Here is a 21,170-nt window from a genome sequence, read left to right on the forward strand (position 1 = left end):
GAAGATATGAGGAGAGAGGAAGGGAAGATTGGACTGATTTAGTAAACAAAGACCAAGGGTCCTGTCAGAAGTCCCTATGCGTGATGTGCTGCCACGCTACTGTCACGTTTTCCAAGCTGAGAGCATATGGGGGCTGAGGTTTTAAATCATAGCAGGTTTGTCTCAACACCTGGAGATGTTTTAGTAAATGGATTACCTCTACCCAGAGGTTCGGTCATCTGTTATGAGATATGAAGAGTTCACAGCGGAGTTCACAGCTTTCTACTGGTGTTTTGAATACTGTTAAATGGTAGAAGCCATCAGTAAGGTGTGATTCTACTAGACTTACCATACAAATTGATGTGTCGAATACAGCTCTCCACCACAAGTGGAATAGGTTGACCGGAGTCCTGAAAGATAAATCATGGCAATAGTAAGAGCAAAGCATGGATGACCTACACTTATACAGTGACTAGAAAACCACACATTCTATACTGGCCATATTGACAGATTCTGTTGCTTATGTGAAGCAGCACAGCATAGTAAAAACATTTCAGCATACTGTGCATAACAACCAACTAGGCCTTACTTCACATTATACTAAAAGAATTGATTATTCTAAGCCTGCCCTGCAACCCGCCATAACGAAACAAATGCCTCTTCCCTATGCTTCATAAACAGCAGTGTCCACCAGCATTCATATGAGCAGGATTCAAATGACAGATAGAAATCATTACTATTCACAGCCCCCTGTTACAGCAAGCAAGCAGTCATGAAACAAGAGGAGCAGCAGTGACATGCTATTGGAGCTCATTAGTACGACTGCGTGTGGAGGAAAGCAGGAATAGGCATGTAGAGCTGTTTGTGGTAATAGTTTTCAGTAGGCCCACTCTACAGCACCGTGCCACGCGCCCTACCTCCCATCCTACCAACCCCCACTGATAGTACCTGGTTGCGGGTACGGGCATTCCGTCTTCCCCTGGGACAGAAAGCAGCACAGCAAGGAGGTGCAGAGGGAGGGAGGCAGAGAGGCAACACAGTTAGAGAAGCACAGATGACAGAGACAGAAAGAGCCCCATTCGGAGGCCTGGAGGATAAGCACAGGTCAGGGGCCACTGGGAGGGCTTGAGTTGCAGTGAGATGTGGGTGCATCGAGGGAATCAACTAGCACAGGGACCTCTGTGTAGCCATTATGGGGACTATGATACGCAGTATCCTCACGTCTGAAGATAAGCAGAGGAGAAACTGTGCTACTGCTCCATCTGAAAGAATAGGGAGACACTAACCCACTGCCACCCTGCCTGTGTGCATCGTCAGAGCCAAGGGAACAGAGGAAGTGGAGGTGAGGTTAAGGACAGTGGTTACAGGATGAGGGAGAGCAGTGAGCAGGAGGAGCGAGAGAGAGGGAGAGAAAGGAGAGCGGGCCTCCTCCTTTAGCCCCACAGGGTCACTCATTCACACAACCCATTGTGTGCGTGTGTGTGTGGGGGGGGGGGGGTACCTTGATGAATGTCTCCATATTGCCGTTAAACAGCTTATGGTTATAGACTGAGCGCGGCCTAGGCTTCCGCATTTTCTGTGGTTTAGGGGGGAGAGTGGGGGGCCTGAGGAGATGGCGGGTGAGGAGGGGAACAAAAACACCATATGCTGTGAAACGAACACGCAAGGCTGAAATGCAGGTATGAAAACATCATCTCTCAATAGACCTGACTTCCACCTTCCAAAATGTCCCCCTGTACTCTGTTTATCAAGAGGAAATGTGTGTAGGCAGGAGGAAGTGATCCACATCTAAATGTTGAAAATTCAACCAAAACGGGACGTTTTATTACTGATGTGTGTTATTTAAACCTGATGGCTCTGCCCTGTAATTAACCCCTAAGCAGTGCTAGTCTGCGTTAGGCCTTGCTGCTGGGAGGTCCCTGAGTGGCTCTATGGCCGGAGGCTTCGGGCCCCTTATAAATCCCACTATGACTGACGTATTGAAAACTTGACTCCTAATGTATAGCATAATGTAAACATTATTAACCAGAACTAATAAAAATCAAGCACACCTGCTGATAGTTCAGGTTATCCCTCACAAATAAATGACAGTGTGGTTAGCAGACCAGTGGTACTTCAGCAAGTCCCGTCACGGCCAGGGCAAACCAAAGTAGCACTCCAAACACTTATTTAAGCCTTATCGAAACTTAGAATAACATGACAAAGATGTTAAAATACACCTTGGGATTTCCTTCATTAATATCTCTCTCTCACACACACACCGAGTTGGTAATTTGCCCTCAGAGGGAGGTAGAGCTGACAATGTTCAGGTTTCCTATTCAGGGCCTGCCCCCCAACCCCACCCACCCACACACACACTAACAGCTACCCAGCATTCCTGATCCATCTGCACTGCGGCCCTGAAGCCCTTCCCAGGGACGGACAGATCAGTGACACACAGCACTCTCCTCTCTGCCATTCACTCTCCTCTCTGCCATCAACCATTCTGCTCATTGTGGCTCATCGTTGCAACACATGATGCTTAGATTTGTATTAACTCCTGGCAATAAGGTTAATGAAGTATTAAACAATGGATGTCTGTGAACAAGATGCTCCGAGAACTCCATACTGTATGATCTGCAGTAGTTTTTTTCTTTATTTTCTATTAGACACCCACTGAAATCAAATAACCGTATAATATATATTATATTGTATGCACCAGTAGAGTAGTTCGGTCAAAGGCAGGGTATTTGAAATGGTTTAGTTATCTTAAGACACCTTACCTCGTAGTCCCACATTCAGCCCTTTCTCCTGCAAACACAGAACAAGAAAGAAATGTCATTAAGAATATGCACAGTGTGCAGGCTAACTCCAGCTCCTCTACCAGGGCTCAGTGAAGGATTTCATGGGACTAGTCAGAGCTATTGAGAGAGAGCTGAATGGTCTAGGGACAACAGCATCCTTGAGACAAATGCATTGAGCTGTCACCATAGAAACCTCATAGGGGACCCTGTAGGGTGCAGGCCAGCTCCCTCAAGGAAGAAAAGGGGGACTGGGGGTGCATCTCTAACTGGTGACACTGAGCGATGTCTGCACCGGCTCACTGAGCCCTTTGTCCCGAAGCCCTGCTCTCGTCTCAACACATACACAGTAGCACATGGGCACGCAAAAACATCAAACCCAACCCAAACACACACACTTTCACAAATAAATGTTCTCCCTCTGTCTTTCTCTCACACACACACGCACGCATGTACACACACAGGCACACAGACGCACACACAACCAACACACCTTGCTAGTCGAGCCTCAGGTGAAGACAAGACAATGAGTATAGGTTAGGCAATGAAGAAGTCGGTCAGTCCTTATTACTGTTATTCGTATGTGTCAGAAAGGTCCTCCCACTAACCATAGCTTTAACAGCCAATAGTTAATAAATAGAGTTTATTAGCTGGCGTGGAGAAAGGCCCTTTGTCTTTTAAATATAATCCATTGAGCATTGACTGAATGTGCCTCATTGTGTACAACAAGCTCTAACAGTACACTATTCTAGCATTCTGTTGTTCCCTTTCTATCAGTTTTAGAATGAGAGACGAGAGTGATGACTGACCCATTTCTCTATGCATAATGTTGGCAGTAGATGAGACTAGCAGTGTGGTCTCTGGAGCGTTCATGTGGAGAAACAACAGTGCATTTCCTGCCAGTCATTCCAGTGAGTGATAGTCTAGCCTAGCTCAGCTCATTGAACCCAGAAATTACACCCCCTTTCTCCAGCATGGGCAAAGCACAGGCTGGCTATAGAAATTCAGTTTTAATTTCAAATCCAAACATAAGGATTTAAGTGTCTCATTGTAACTGCAAGAACACAGTAGCATTTTACCCTTTGCTAAGCCCCTCCCCCTTTGGTTACTGTTGCAACCTTGGACAACCTTTTCGAAAGCCCAATTCCCCATTAAACCACTGGTGAAATCCCCTCACAATGATCTCAAACTGTGTTTTTAATACACAATGAAATTAAACACAGACTACCCCTTGTTAATCAGGAAACTATTGGATATGTTGTGGTGGACTATCATTACAATTGCTTCACGGGAACCTGGTAAAATTATGTTTGTGTAATTACCTGTCAGCATACAGTCAAAGCTATAATCACTTTTGGAGCTAACTAGTGCCTTCAAATCGTATCCTGATGTTGACAGCAAATAGCAATGTTAGGAACATACATTTGAGAAAACAAGTTATATTAAGTGGCTAGTGAGACAGAGAGCTAGCTAACCAGCAGAGCCAGCAAACAATGACGCTTACAAAATGTATAATTCTGGATAAAAAAAATACTTAATTAACAGGTTCTGCATTTCAGGAATTACAGTAGCAAGTACTCCTGGTGCACTATTAAATTATTTAGCCATTAAAAAATGTTTAAAAAAAAAATAAAACTCCAAATGTTTGCCCTAGCCCTCACTGGCTTTCATGGGATTTAAACGTGAGCATGTCCAAGGTGTCATCTTGACAACAGCTGCTATTAATTCGATTGCGATAAATTGCCCCAAATTATGGGGCGGGGCTTATTAAAGGGTCAATTGGTGACTGAAGTACGTTTGCTAAATGAGCCGAATGCTTTATGTAAAAACTGCTAACTCAAGGTTTCAGTATTCTAAACCAACAAATCAACCTACAGCTACATAACCTGATAATAGGCAATTAATCATCACAATGGTGCGTTTTTTTATAGCTGTCTGTGAATTCTACCTGCGTTAACTGTAGATATTCATGGAGATCTGTGATTTCCAGCTAGAACCCAGGAGGGTATGCAGCTGTCCTAGCCATGTTGAGTAGTTTCAATGTAGACATAGTGTTCTAGTAATCTATACAGCTAGGTCTGATGTGTGCACCATGTGGTATTCTCCATGGTCACTAATAACGCACACACACACTTGATGAGCAGGCCTGATTGAACGTACACATGCTTAATGAGCAGGGCTGACTGATCACCTCAATAATGAAACATGTTTGGTACCTGCAGACGCCGTATGTCACGCCCATACACACAGCAGCAGCACTGGACCAACAAGATGGCGCAGACAGACACGTTTGCGCTGTTTCTAGCTCCTAGCCACAATCACACAAACAAACCAGCTATAGGGCTATGTTCACATGAAAACATGCTCAAGCTATCAGTTCATAGAGATCTGAAGATGACAGAGGAACATTCGGGAGGCCTAAACGAAAGAGAAAAATCCATGTTGAACAAGAGTGTGCACGTATGTGTGTATGAGTTGAAATAGGGGGAGTGTGTGCGTGTATGTGCAAGTGTAAGTGCAGTGTTTCCCCTATATTAATTTAAATTGTTGCCACCACTGCAAAAAATATGATGTTATTGTTTATGTATTTCTGCCGAAACACCCTTTTAAATGGATTGTCGTTTACTTAAATGACTGGAAGTCTATGGGAACAGCTAGCATGTCATTGCGCTAATAATAGTAGCAATGCACCCACCCTTGCCACCACTGCTGAAAAAAATCATAGGGGAAACACTGAGTGTGAGTGAGTGAGTGAGTGAGTGAGTGAGTGAGTACGGCTGTGCACACACACGGCCCCAGCTGGTTGCTCCTGCTGTCCCTCTCTATTAGGTGAACCCCTGGTACAGCAGCAGCTGTGGAGATAGGCCTGTGCGGCTGGGAGCTGGGACAGCCTGATTGATTGGGCGTAAACTGCTCACGGCTGAGGTGACAAGGGTCCCCTGGGAGGGGCCTCTGTGAGAGGGGCGGGGGTCTCTATTATCCAGACTCCTCCAGGACCCTCCTAGAGGCTACAGCACAACATACAGAGAGGAGAGGTGATTGTGATGTTAGAATGTTTCGTTATGATACCTTTGATGTACTTACAGTCCTCGCCTTTGAATATGAACTGAACTCCTTTTCCCTGTTTTTACTGCCCATTGAGGGGACACAAGTCCCTATGGTGTCCTCGCTCTTCAGCCTGGTTCAGCTCTCCTCATTAGATAAGCGCACCACAACACTACTTGCCCTGAAGGCGGCCATTTTACAGACCCATCATCTTTCCCAGGGAACCCTGGCTCATTATAAGCTAGGGGTTGACAGACTAGGCCTGGCCCCTGTCATTAATGCCACTGTGACCAGAAGATATAGGAACATTAAGAGAAGGGATGTCGAACTAACATTGATGTCTATAGACATGACGTCCTTGGTGGAGAGACTTAGGGCACTTACCTTCTCCCAATGTCTGCTTCAGGAGGTCATGCTTGGCCTGCAGTTTAATGATGAGATTGCTGCCGTTCAGGAACTCCTTGAACTTCTGCAAACCCAGACAGACCAGATGAAAGTGTCAGTGAGTGAACAGTGTTAATGGGATGTGACTGGAACAGGCAGAGCCGGCCGCTATCCACCACAAAGGCCAGAGAAGACATTCAGTCTCACTCTGAATGGCACAAATTCAATCTGTTCCAAGGATAATCTAATTTCCATGTGATTTCCAAAGCATTCGTGTTTTGTGGAATAGTGTGATGGCTGATGGCTTTGATGTGCACTAAACTGACGCTAAAGGTCCTTTTAGTCAGGGAAAAAGACTATGGTAGTACAGCTAGGTTTGTCACTTTAGTGTGAAACCGATAGAAAAGGCAGTTGCCCTGAGACATGGATGCATATCTTAGGGCAAAAGAGGCAGGTATGACAACTATCCATAACAGGCAGGTATGGCGACTATCCATAACAGGCAGGTATGACAACTATCCATAACAGGCAGGTATGGCGACTATCCATAACAGGCAGGTATGACAGCTATGTATAACAGGCAGGTATGACAGCTATGTATAACAAGCAGGTATGACAGCTATGTATAGCAGGGCGGGTATGACAGCTATCCATAACAGGCAGGTATGACAGCTATCCATAACAGGCAGGTATGACAGCTATGTATATCAGGCAGGTATGACAGCTATGTATAACAGGCAGGTATGACAACTATGTATAACAGGCAGGTATGACAGCTATGTAGAACAAGCAGGTATGACATCTATCCATAACAGGCAGGTATGACAGCTATGTATAACAGGCAGGTATGACAGCTATGTATAATAGGCAGGTATGATAGCTATGTATAACAGGCAGGTATGATAGCTATGTATAACAGGCAGGTATGATAGCTATGTATAACAGGCAGGTATGACAGCTATGTATAACAGGCAGGTATGACAGCTATGTATAACAGGCAGGTATGACAGCTATGTATAACAGGCTGGTATGACAGCTATATATAACAGGCAGGTATGACAGCTATGTATAACAGGCTGGTATGACAGCTATATATAACAGGCAGGTATGATACCTATGTATAACAGGCAGGTATGACAGCTATGTATAACAGGCTGGTATGACAGCTATGTATAACAGGCTGGTATGACAGCTATATATAACAGGCTGGTATGATAGCTATGTATAACAGGCAGGTATGACAGCTATGTATAACAGGCAGGTATGATACCTATGTATAACAGGCAGGTATGACAGCTATGTATAACAGGCTGGTATGACAGCAATGTATAACAGGCTGGTATGACAGCTATGTATAACAGGCTGGTATGACAGCTATATATAACAGGCTGGTATGATAGCTATGTATAACAGGCAGGTATGATACCTATGTATAACAGGCAGGTATGACAGCTATGTATAACAGGCTGGTATGACAGCTATGTATAACAGGCTGGTATGACAGCTATATATAACAGGCTGGTATGACAGCTATGTATAACAGGCTGGTATGACAGCTATGTATAACAGGCTGGTATGACAGCTATGTATAACAGGCTGGTATGACAGCTATATATAACAGGCAGGTACTCACAGTGAAGTAGAAGACCTCTGTCTCCTGCTGGTTGGCCCGTCTCTTGGCCACGTTCAGTTTGCTCATGTAGGTCTCGGAGGCCACCGATTTGATGGACTCAGTGGAGCGGCTATGCTGGAAAGCATCAGACACATCAAAGTCCTCCACAGTCAGCATGTCCTGGAGCATCTGCATGGTGGCGTCCAGAGTCTTCCTCACCTACAGCAAAGGCAAAGATTCAGCAACTCAAACCACAACAAACAGAACCAGGATTTCCTCCTCAAGTCATCTGATTCCGGTCTTTTTGAACATAAAAGTAAAAGCATCCTATGCCACTTGCAAGGTCAAATGTGAGTGATCACTGGCATATCCCATTTCAAAGACAAATCGACCCCGGATAACAACGAATAACCTTTGATTGTAGCTGTTTGACACCAAACAGCCTTCAGCTCCTAAGGCAGGTACACGGTTCATTCCTAGGCAGCGTACCAGACGACCTGCCAGTCAGCCATTCATCACAATAACAGCAGAATATGAAGAGCATCTGGCCCGGCTGTATGTAAAAGGTCTGCGGGCTCTTTCTATACAACACTGTGATTGATCAGGCTCATTCCCAGAGCGGCACGACTCGTCCATTACCCGGAAGTTATGTGAAATGTTATGAGACATGATGAGAACCAGGGCGATATGAGACGGAGCCGAGGCGTAGCCATCAGGGCAGGTTGTAGCTAGCCAGCCAGGGTCATTAGCATCTCCATTAGCACCTGCATCCACTCAGAGGGAGAGAGAGCCTTGTGTGTGTGTGCTGCCTGCTGCTCCCACTGAGAAGGACCACTCCTCACCACGCAATCATTAGGGATGTACTGTATCTACATGGAACATGCATCCATTACGGTTATCATACAACCTCACAATCACAAGCTAAAGATACATTCTCAGCTCCCAGGAAGTGTGTGTGGGCCATTACATTGAAATTGCAATGAGAGTTGATTGTATCTATAGACCTGAGTTCTGGCATTTCAGAGACTTGGGAAACAGGGGGCGACAGGACGATCTCAGCGGGGTGATGCAGCAGACACACTGGGGGGGGGATGGACGCTACCGTGAGCCCTCACCTCTTCGTTCTCGATCTTGAGCGTGGCCAGACGGGACTGCAGCTGGTGGTAGCGCATCAGGAGCTCAGTCTGCACAGGCTGCTGGGCACTCACCTGGCACACCTGAGGGAGCACACATAGACAGAGGTATGGGCTGGGCACTTGGATTTTCATTAAGTGTACCTTACAGAATTGGAAAAAGCATGCGTAGAAACATTGTTTCTGCTAGCTTGAACGTGCTTTCCATGGTTGAACAAACCTACTGGCTGTAATTGCAACTCGGAATCAGTTTCAATAATGACAATCAATATCGTATGAATCTATAAATGTACCAAATCAGTCATTTGACCCCTCTCACCTCGTCCCCCATGTGGGGCAGGTACTCGAAGCACATGGGAGGGCAGAACACCTGGTTGTGCATGTCCATGATCTTGTGCTTGTCGCTGCGGGAGTCCAGGTTGTCCACGGCGTTCTCCATGATGTCCAGGCCCTCGTGGCGACTTGTCTCCAGGTTGTACTCAGCTGACAGGTAGGTCCTGAAGGTACGCGCAAGGCTGGCGTGGTAGCCCAGGTCACAGCACTGAGATACAGGAAAAAACACTCATTATAGTATTGTATAATACAATAACTAATATAGGAGTAGAATATAATATAGGCCTTTTTCTTGACCACATGACCTGACTGTAAGTCTACACCAAGGGTCCAGAGTTTTGTGGCTCAGGTCATGTCACGCTGGGGCGGCAGCGTAGCCTAGTGGTTAGAGCATTGGACTAGTAACCGGAAGGTTGCGAGTTCAAACCCCCGAGCTGACAAGGTACACATCTGTCGTTCTGCCCCTGAACAGGCAGTTAACCCATTGTTCCCAGGCTGTCATTGAAAATAAGAATATGTTCTTAACTGACTTGCCTGGTTAAATAAAGGTCAAATAAAAAAATAAAAAAAATGTGACTAAGAACCTCCTGGACCTAATTATGGACAACCTGACATAGCAGTCTGAATCCATTATACACAAGTCAATGGGATAAACTCAGCCTTTAGCATTCACACGATTCAGTTACATGATTCAGTTACATGATTCCTCTCATTTCCTACAAGCGCGTTACTAACCTGACCTTCAACATGAACTCAATTCCAAATCAGACACTGCTATCGGTTAACAGGTCTAAATAGAATAATAGAATACACCGAATTAGAAGAGCAAGCACAGTAGGACACCTAGGATAATTAGCTCAACCATGGAGCTGCATAAACTAACCTAATTACTGCAGCCAAGCAGAGCAGAGCGGTGAGTGCGTTGCCTCGAGGCTGGAGGGGCCAGAGTCAGACTGCTCTGTGATTCTCTAAACGCTCTTTAATAGACGCACCGGAAGTTGCACTCGGCTCCAAGGATAAATCCCCATAGCAGCGGTTATTTTATAACAGGGTCAGTGTACAATCAGGAAGGATACGGCAGCACAGAGCCCTTTAAGGTACAGAGTTTTATTTCAACAGCCACATCCCATAACAAACACACTGTCAGGCTGTAATGAGATTCATGCCTTGATTTCACCAGGGCCCTTCTATCATAAGTATACTGTAGCAGGAGTGCTGACAGGCAGAATAATGGTACTGTAAAACTGATGACATTGTTTATTTGCATGCAAAAGACATCTGCAATCTATTTCCAATGATTCTAATAGACAGGACTGACTTCTTGCGGTGTGGATGCATGTTTTGATGTCTGGATGCTAGTGACGGTTTCTGTGTGGCATGACAAACAGGCCCTTATCCTCTGTCCAGCTTGTGGCAGCACGACCCAGCACAGCGAGTCATGCTCACAATCCCTTTCCCTGCAGGACGGCAGGATTTGCGATGACATGTCCCCTTTCACTTGCCAGACACAGGAAGCAGCTCCAACAAAGTGACCCAGCATAGAGACACAGCCACCAATCAGAGGTCTCTGTCTGGCGGAACCCTGTGTAACCTAGAGCTCCAGGCCAGCTCCTTCACACTTCACACAGTTGATGTTTAGAACTGTTTAAAGTCTAGCCAGCCTCAAGCCTCTATGTACAATCACATCATATGCATTCTGTAAATATGCAGGATCTCTGTATCCAACTCTCCAACCAGTGGAGAGTTTTAGAGCTGGCCAGGCATGCCTAGGCCAATACCACAGTACCCTCCACACACACACACACACACACACACACACACACAAGACAGGGAGGGAGGGGCTAGGGGGCACATCTGGCAGAGTCACCAGAACCACCAGGTAACCTGGGGATGAATGATCCCTGCAAGAACCACCAGATAACCTGGGGCTGAATGATCCCTGCAAGAACCACCAGGTAACCTGGGGATGAATGATCCCTGCAAGAACCACCAGATAACCTGGGGCTGAATGATCCCTGCCAACCACTGGCCACACTGCTGCCTGTATGCACAGAGCCTGCACCCAGACCCTGGCTAGGGTTTCATTCCTCTAGCCATTAGTGGTCTACAAAGCAAACTCGTTCACCAACTGTAATCACAGACTTCCCAGACAGGCTTGCTGCTGGGGTGTGTTGGCTTTGCATTTTGAATTATGATGGTGGTTCACCTAGGTATGGTCTTTTCTGTCATGTAACTATTTCTCTAATCCAATTGATACTTTGAAGGGGAAGTGGCATACTGTTAAACGGAACACATTATTTATTAGATACGGACTAACAGTAGAGGGTGGAAACCCTGGAGGTACTGCAGATTTGAGGTAAGAGAGGAAACTTTTGTTTTGTTTTAAATAGATTCTGATGAGATTCTCCCTTCTCGATCCTGTCAATCCAGTTTTCCTGTGGCTGTGGTTCGTCTCCACCTCTGCCCTGTAGAAGTAGGAAGCACATTGGTCCAGAGGAGTTTCTGTACGCGTGTGAGGGTGTGCATGTGTCTGTGTCACCAAGGGTCATGTTTCACCATCAGTGTGTTTTGCCTGGCTCCCTGGGAGAGTGGGGCGTGTGACAGTGACAGGCAGACACACACGCTCTGCATCTCCCAGCACAGCTCCCTTAAGGAGCCTCAGCCCTCACAGCACTCCCAGACAGATGAGGGCATGACAGAGGCAGGAGAGGAGAACAGGGGGAAGAGAAGACCAGCAGGAAGGCATTCTGACTGTCAACACTGATCCATTCCCATGACAGGATGTCATCATTTATATTCCAGAAGAATCCTAACAATGCCTGTTGGGTGGTAACATACAGTAGGATTGTAATGTACATCTGGCAAAGCCATTCAGTTAGACACTTAACAACAGTACTACCGACTGGCTCAGAATCAAACTGTTTTGTTCGAGAGACACAAAATGGAGGTAAACACTTTCAGTCAAACCAACAGAGCAGCTTGTAGCAATACAGCAAATGGGCTGCGAACACTAAAACAGATGGTGAGAATATCTAGTGTAGCAACCAACGTTAGACCAACGTTAGACCATCCCAGCCGAGAGATACAATGAAACCTGTGTGCCTATCGCATACTTACATCAATCATATCAGAGACATCGTGAATGTAGTATTTCGCCACAACGGCATTCGTTGCTGCCAGGTTCAACAAATAGTCATTGCGGGCTTTAGTGCACTTCAGCTTGTTCTCTGAGTACTTGGCTTGTCTCTGGGGGACAGAGAGAAGAAAGAGAGAGAGAGATTGAAAGAGAAAGAGAGAGAGTGAGAGAGAAAGAGAGAGAGAGAAAAAACAGAAACCGAGGGGGGTGGGGAGTTAATGAAATTAAGCAACGTTGAGTTTGCTAAATGGTATTTGCACAATAACATCGGATAATTTCTGTGCAGCCTGATGGCCTGGCTTAGTGTTGGCAGGAAAAAGGTCAGAGGGATACACTATAAGAGAGGCTCTTTGACAAGCTTCCTGTAGATAATAACAGCATCATAACTGTTCCACCCAGGCTGGCCATTCACAGTCAGAGTCACAATTCAATTGAGCACAACAAAATGTACAGCCCAGATGTGAACAATGAAACAGCCATATAAAATACTGTTTTGGTGCAGTGTGCTTGCTAACCAAAACAGACTCAAACAAACATTCACTCTAGTGTGCTCTAATTGTACATCAAGGCAAAGGGTGGCTACTTTGAAGAATCTCAAATATAAAATTATATTTTGATTTGTTAAACACTTTTTTGGTTACTACATGATGCTATATGTTATTTCATAGTTTTGATGTACTCACTATTATTCTACAATGTAGAAAATAGTAAAAAATAAAGAAAAACCCTGGAATCAGTAGATGTGTCCAAACTTTTGACTGGTACTGTAGCTTTAAATGGTGCACAGTCTTTGTTGCTATGGTTAGCTGGGCATGCTGCATCTGCTCGTGGCATCCAGCTGGGAAACATGACATTTTTCATCAAAAAGAATATGTAGTCATCTGTTGTTCACATAGCATCGATAATGGACGTTACCAGACAATACATAATGGTATTGACAAAAACAATTGACTCAAATGGAACGCAGTGACACAGAATCATTGAGACTTGGCTCACAAAGCAGGATTAAAGAGAGCCAATTAAACAACAACACATTGACGTGTGTCTGCGTGTCTGTGTTTGAAAGCGCTCCTTATAACCTCTTCCAGCAGCCTGGGGACTATTGGATAGCATGTCCTTCAAATACATACACTTTGCACTTCAAATAGACATGGTCCACCAACACCAATGTCCCATGTCCATTATCATGCAAATTAAAACAGTGCATCGGGGAAATGGGGATGATGGCTTGATTGTCTCCTCTCCCTCTTCAACTCTGTTTGCAGGTAGCTAGGATTCTGAACGACAATGCTATTGTAGCCGGCAAAATCCGGTCACAACGCAGAGAGAAAGTACGTTCATAACTACAGCAAGTTATAAATAGTCTGTGGGGATGGTACAGTTCTCCTGCCAGCATCTCTGGAGACGGCAGCCTGAGGAGGGAGGAAAGCTGTCAGCCATTTGATTCCCTGAGCTGCACTGATAATGGACGCATTTTAATGAAGAAATTCCCCCTGAGAATCCAGAATGAAATATGCATGTTTGAAGTACAGTGTCTTAAGTACAGTGCAGTTGAGTGTGTGGTAATAAGCAGAATTAACATGAATTAGAGTCATGGGCATGGATGAGCTAGAGAGACTGTGCAGTTGGATCACTGACCTGGAAGTCACCATTTGTCTGTGTGTGTAGACCCATGCTACGGCAATTCTCTCTCTCGCTCTCTCCCTCTCTCGTGGGCTTACACAATGGACCTGCACCCACTCTCACACAGCCTTCATTCACACAATACTGAGAGGGTCCCTCTGGCCTTAGCCAGCTAAAATGATTCTACCTGCCGAACAAAATATCACTTTACAGAAGTGACTAGGCTGACAATGTACAGTATTAGCAGCAGTCCCAGCCAACAGCACTAGCTGTTGGAGACACTATGGTCATCAAGCCTGACCCCATTTAGTCGACTGGTAGATTGTTTAGTTGAGCAGTGGCAAATATATATAACAACAATTATGGCACACGAGACACCTGTCTGATTCACGCCTGTTTGAGTGGACTAATCCATTGCGGAGGCTGCAGGGACGGCACACCAGTATCACCAGAAGTACATTTAATGTTAATTCCCATCATTTCTAATCTACATTTGTTTGGTTACAGTAATTTATGTTAATGCATTCAATATACAGTACTATTATTGCAGTCTTATTGTTGTCATTGTAGGAGTGGACACGTTAATTGCAGAGCGCATAACCTAGGCTACACTTGTGAGAAAAAGGTTTTGGTCAATTTTATTTCCATTTACGTGTTCCATTTCCTTGTTTGGAGCACTCCTGTCAATCTTGAGTAAGAACACACACTTGATTACGCATAGAACTAGACCTAGGTTACTTGGCCTGCGCACAAATACCCGGGGCGGCAGGGTAGCCTAGTGGTTAGAGCGTTGGACTAGTAACCGGAAGGTTGCAAGCTAACAAGGTACAAATCTGTCGTTCTGCCCCTGAACAGGCAGTTCAAGAACCTGAACAGGCAGGTTAACAACAATAAGAATTTGTTCTTAACTGACTTGCCTAGTTAAATAAAGGTTATATATATACCTATAAATGTGCCCATTTGGGAATCTGATACTATTTCTGATTGTCTTAACTCACCATCACTCTAGAGCTTCTCAGAGTAATTCTTTCTTCGCCTCAAACAGTACATAAACTAACTCTGTTTCCTGAACACAGCCTATTCGAAAAATCTTTCCAGCTCTCTCCCTTTTGATAACTACTCAGCATGAAAGGGAGGGGAAAACATCCGGTCGGTGGAAACTTCATAAAATAGGCCTACCTGATTACTTCTTATACCTTGCGCAAATAGCCTACAGCTGTATCTGTCTGTCCGGAGCTCACTGACTCTGGAAGCTCTGAGGGCCCAGAATATTTTATAGAATGTTGCAAGTTTGCTAGCATGAGCTTTGGGCTGATCAAGTTAATAGTTGATGCAACATTTCAAGTTCCTTGCAGACAGGCCATGCGTAGCCAATGTGATTCATAGGATATTTATTTTTAATCAGGATATTTTCTACCTGAGGGCTGTAATATTATTATTTGTTGGCTTTATATAGGCTATTTGTACATATTGGCAATGGCAACAGAAGTTACTTTTAGATTTCTATCTTTTTCATTTAGATAAGAGGTTTGATTAACCACAACATTGATTTTGTGTGTATTGTTGTGAATTGTTAAGATACTTTGTACTGCACTGTTGGAGCTAGGAACACAAGTATTTCACTACACCCGCAATAGCATCTGATAAATATGTGTATGTGACCAATACAATTTGATTTGAGATATGAAGACATTATTATAAATTAAATGAAACTGTTCCACGAAAATGTGCATATGAAAATCATAACTGGCACGCAGATCAGTAGAAATGTTAGGATAACTTGGCACTCCAAATGGAAAAGGTTTCCGACCGCTGGTTTAACCTATTACCGGCAACTTCAGGAGCTTTGCAGAATATGCAAATGCCAGCGACAGCGGGCAGCAGGAGAAGGAGGGTCGAGAGCAGTTTTTTTTCTCTTCTGGTTAGGCTACAGTATATTGATCTCTGGCTCCCTTTGTGTGTCTTCATTTTTAATCGCAGTGCTTAAAGCATCAGACAAGCTCAGTAGCCTACATATAGTTGATTTTATACAAACATAGGGTGTGTCTATAAATAGAAAGGGGAAAAAAACGTTTTAACATTTCGACCAATCGATTGGTTGAAAGAACAGACAACTTTCTTTTTTTTTGTCGGGGACAGCTCTACAAGCCTTGGTGTCAGCCTCACCTTCTCCTTCATCTTCTCGATCTTCCTGACGGAGCTGCGTCTCTGGGGCCGGTCCTCGTGGCGCAGCAGGTTGACATTGAGGTCTCCAGACTTACTGAACTGCTTCTCCTCCTGCTTCTCAGCATCCTTCAGCTTGCTCTCAGCGCTGATACTCTCCGTGTGGTACATGTGGTAGGTCTTCATCACCTGGAAGAGCAGGAGCAGCACAGAGGAAGGATGAGGAAGTTGCAACAATAACTGGACATAGGCTTCATATAAGACTTCACAACAGCAGACAGAGCAAGCAAATGGGTGATCTGAGGTGACAGCTAGTTTGAAAAGTTTCATTACAATCTGTGCCCTAACTAACAAAAAACATATTACGTCTTTTGAACCCTTTCCCTTTGAAATAATGACTTGCAGTGAGAATGGGTCTGTTTCATAAAATACTGCATGAGGGGCTTGTGTTTCATCCATGGTGGCAGGTGCTCACCCAGCGACAAGGACAGGATCACATCAGTATTCTTATCAGGACCACAGCTGGCCATGAATATGCATAACAGGGCCAGGCAAAGCACAGGACATCACAGCTCCTTTATCTCACATCCACAGACCAGTCTGCATCCAGAGATCCAACGACTTGATGAGAAACTGCATGATATACGCTCTTCAACTTTTACACATATGGAAACTGTTATTTGCTCCTTTGTTGGCCTAAGCTCAGTGAGCACACACACACGCACGCACGCACGCACGCACGCACGCACGCACACACACACACACACACACACACACACACACACACACACACACACACACACACACACACACACACACACACACACACTCAGTTGATGTTTTCAATGGTGGGCTGATTGAATCAGGGGGACCAGGGCTGTGTGTGGTAATATAGCTCATCTCATCTGGGCCAGACTTGACACATCCACACCCCCTCTGGGTTTGTAAATCAGGATAAACTGTTCATCACCTAATGGTTGTTCATTCCATGCCATTTGTGTGGCATAATGACACCATTGTGCTCTCTGCCTTTCCCCTCCCTACTGTGATCTCTCTGCAGTCAGACACACAATATTCCCTCTTTCACAAATCAAAATAAATAACTGTAATGGATGGGATGTACAGTATAGCCCTTCCACCAAAAACACTGGCAATACTTAGACGCATCTTACGTCTGTTTGTTAAAAGGGCAGTGCACTTAAAAACATGATTTTACATGTTTCAGAATAATACAGGATGGAATAATACTGTGAAATTGTGAAAATGATCATAATACAATTTTAGTGTAAGAGCTGTTTGAAAAGACTGCCTGAAATTTCAGCTAGTTTAGCATAGGTGGAGTTTTGGCCGGCCTGGCGACATCACCACCATATTTGACTCTATGTAAACTGGAAACCACATATCCTGAGGCTGCATTCATTGTAGCTGGGAATTTTAGGCTAATCTGAAAACAAGACTCCCTAAATTCTATCAGCATATCGATTGCGCAACCAGGGCTGGTAAAACCCTGGATGATTGTTACTCTAACTTCCGCGACGCATATAAGGCCCTACCCCGCCCTCCTTTCGGAAAAGCTGACCATGACTCCATTTTGTTGCTTCCAGCCAACAGACAGAAACTAAAACAAGAAGCTTCCGCGCTCAGGTCTGATCAACGCTGATCCGACCAATCTGATTCCACGCTTCAAGACTGCTTCGATCACGTGGATTGGGATATGTTCCGCATTGCGTCAAACAACAACATTGACAAATACGCTGATTCAGTGAGCGAGTTCATTAGAAAGTGCATCGGCGATGTTATACCCACAGCAACGATTAAAACATTCCCAAACCAGAAACCGTGGATTGACGGCAGCATTTGCGCGAAACTGAAAGCGCGAACCACTGCTTTTAACCAGGGCAACGTGACAGGAAACATGACCGAATACAAACAGTGTAGCTATTCCCTCCGCAAGGCAATCAAACAAGCTAAGCGTCAATATAGAGACAAAGTAGAGTTGCAATTCAACGGCTCAGACACAAGAGGTATGTGGTAGGGTCTACAGTCAATCACGGATTACAAAAAGAAAACCAGCCCCGTCGCGGACCAGGATGTCTTGCTCCCAGGCAGACTAAATAACTTTTTTGCTCGCTTTGAGGACAATACAGTGCCACTGACACGGACCGCTACCAAAACCTGCGGACTATCCTTCACTGCAACCGACGTGAGTAAAACATTTAAATGTGTTAACCCTCGCAAGGCTGCAGGCCCACATGGCATCCCCAGCCGCGTCCTCAGCGCATGCGCAGACCAGCTGGCTGGTGTGTTTACGGACATACTCAATCAATCCTTATCCCAGTCTGCTGTTCCCACACACTTCAAGAGGGCCACCATTGTTCCTGTTCACAAGAAAGCTAAGGTAACTGAGCTAAACGACTACTTTGCTTTGAGAGACTAGTCAAGGACCATATCACCTCCACCCGACCTGACACCCTAGACCCACTCCAATGTGCAACCACACTGCACACTGCCCTAACCCATCTGGACAAGAGGAATACTTATGTGAGAATGCTGTTCATCGACTACAGCTCAGCATTTAACACCATAGTACCCTCCAAACCCGTCATCAAGCTCGAGACCCTGGGTCTCGACCCCGCCCTGTGCAACTGGGTACTGGACTTCCTTCCCAGGTGGTGAGGGTAGGTAACAACATCTCCACCCCGCTGATCCTCAACACTGGGGCCCCACAAGGGTGCGTTCTGAGCCCTCTCCTGTACTCCCTGTTCACCCACGACTGCGTGGCCACGCACGCTACCAAAACCTGCGGACTATCCTTCACTGCAACCGACGTGAGTAAAACATTTAAATGTGTTAACCCTCGCAAGGCTGCAGGCCCACATGGCATCCCCAGCCGCGTCCTCAGCGCATGCGCAGACCAGCTGGCTGGTGTGTTTACGGACATACTCAATCAATCCTTATCCCAGTCTGCTGTTCCCACACACTTCAAGAGGGCCACCATTGTTCCTGTTCCCAAGGAAGCTAAGGTAACTGAGCTAAACGACTACTTTGCTTTGAGAGACTAGTCAAGGACCATATCACCTCCACCCGACCTGACACCCTAGACCCACTCCAATGTGCAACCACACTGCACACTGCCCTAACCCATCTGGACAAGAGGAATACTTATGTGAGAATGCTGTTCATCGACTACAGCTCAGCATTTAACACCATAGTACCCTCCAAACCCGTCATCAAGCTCGAGACCCTGGGTCTCGACCCCGCCCTGTGCAACTGGGTACTGGACTTCCTTCCCAGGTGGTGAGGGTAGGTAACAACATCTCCACCCCGCTGATCCTCAACACTGGGGCCCCACAAGGGTGCGTTCTGAGCCCTCTCCTGTACTCCCTGTTCACCCACGACTGCGTGGCCACGCACGCCTCCAACTGAATCATCAAGTTTGCGGACGACACAACAGTGGTAGGCTTGATTACCAACAACGACGAGACGGCCTACAGGGAGGAGGTGAGGGCCCTCGGAGTGTGGTGTCAGGAAAATAACCTCACACTCAACGTCAACAAAACTAAGGAGATGATTGTGGACTTCAGGAAACAGCAGAGGGAGCAGCCCCCTATCCACATCGACGGGACAGTAGTGGAGAGGGTAGTAGTTAAGTTCCTCGGCGTACACATCACGGACAAACTGAATTTGTCCACCCACACAGACAGCGTTGTGAAGAAGGCGCAGCAGCTGTATCACTGCCTGGTATGGCAACTGCTCCGCCCACAACCGTAAGGCTCTCCAGAGGGTAGTGAGGTCTGCACAACGCATCACCGGGGGCAAACTACCTGCCCTCCAGAACACCTGCACCATCAAGGACAACAACCACCCGAGCCACTGCCTGGTCACCCCGCTATCATCCAGAAGGCGAGGTCAGTACAGGTGCATCAAAGCAGGGACCGAGAGACTGAAAAACAGCAATATATCTCAAGGTCATCAGACTGTTAAACAGCCACCACTAACATTGAGTGGCTGCTGCCAACATACTGACTCAACTCCAGCCACTTTAATAATGGAAATTGATCGAAATTGAAAGAAAAAATGCATCATATCACTAGCCACTTTAAACAATGACACTTAATATAATGTTTACATACCCTACATTACTAATCTCATATGTATATGTATATACTGTACTCTATATCATCTACTGCATCTTGCCATCTTTATGTAATACATGTATCACTAGCCACTTTAAACTATGCCACTTTTATGTTTACATACCCTACATTCATCTCATATGTATATACTGTACTCAATACCATCTACTGCATCTTGCCTATGTCGTTCTGTACCATCACTCATGCATATATCTTTATGTACATATTCTTTATCCCTTTACACTTGTGTGTATAAGGTAGTAGTTGTGGAATTGTTAGGTTAGATTACTCGTTGGTTATTGCTGCATTGTCGGAACTAGAAGCACAAGCATTTCGCTACACTCGCATTAACATCTGCTAACCATGTGTACGTGACAAATACATTTTGATTTGATCACCAGGCGGTATAAGTTAATTGACCAATAACAAAAAGAGTTTAAAACCTCTGCCAATAAGAGCTAGTTTTCAGGTTACATATCCCTCCCATTAGGCTAAACTAATTAGGTCCCGCTCTCAGACCACTCCCAGACAGTCCTAGCTAAATTATTGTGCTGGCAATGGTGCCTCTTCACAACTGTGTGGGTGTGTGTGGACCATGTTAATTCCTTAGTGATGTGGACACCGAGGAACTTGAAGCTCTTGACCTGTTGATGGTGGCGGATGTGTTGTTGCCTACCCTCACTGTCTGGAGGTGGCCCGTCAGCAAGTCCAGGATCCAATTTTAGAGGGAGGCGTTTGGTCCCAGGGTGATGAGCTTGAACTTTGGTGTTGAAAGCTGAGCTGTAGTCAGTAAACAGTATTCTTATATAGGTATTCCTTTTGTCCAGGTGGGTATCATCTGTGGCT

The 21,170-nt window shown here is 45.4% G+C and overlaps 1 protein-coding gene across 2 annotated transcripts in view; it reads right to left on the bottom strand.

Moving 5' to 3' along the window:
- LOC109872995 (SLIT-ROBO Rho GTPase-activating protein 3) overlaps positions 1–21,170 on the bottom strand; it is a 128,955-nt gene that overhangs the window by 24,814 nt on the left and 82,971 nt on the right. The window contains exons 6-14 of one of the 2 annotated variants that reach the window (XM_020464491.2): positions 16,192–16,377; positions 12,384–12,512; positions 9,253–9,474; positions 8,916–9,017; positions 7,822–8,019; positions 6,189–6,273; positions 2,742–2,769; positions 1,481–1,583; positions 329–389 (exon numbers count right to left, since the gene is read on the bottom strand). In XM_020464491.2, coding sequence (XP_020320080.1) covers positions 329–389; positions 1,481–1,583; positions 2,742–2,769; positions 6,189–6,273; positions 7,822–8,019; positions 8,916–9,017; positions 9,253–9,474; positions 12,384–12,512; positions 16,192–16,377 — 1,114 coding nt within the window. Of the gene's footprint in view, positions 1–328; positions 390–927; positions 959–1,480; positions 1,584–2,741; positions 2,770–6,188; positions 6,274–7,821; positions 8,020–8,915; positions 9,018–9,252; positions 9,475–12,383; positions 12,513–16,191; positions 16,378–21,170 lie in introns of both variants that reach the window. The other variant, XM_031822719.1, reaches the window with a different exon arrangement.

The sequence above is a fragment of the Oncorhynchus kisutch genome, linkage group LG1, assembly GCF_002021735.2.
Source record: "Oncorhynchus kisutch isolate 150728-3 linkage group LG1, Okis_V2, whole genome shotgun sequence".
NCBI lineage: Eukaryota > Metazoa > Chordata > Actinopteri > Salmoniformes > Salmonidae > Oncorhynchus > Oncorhynchus kisutch.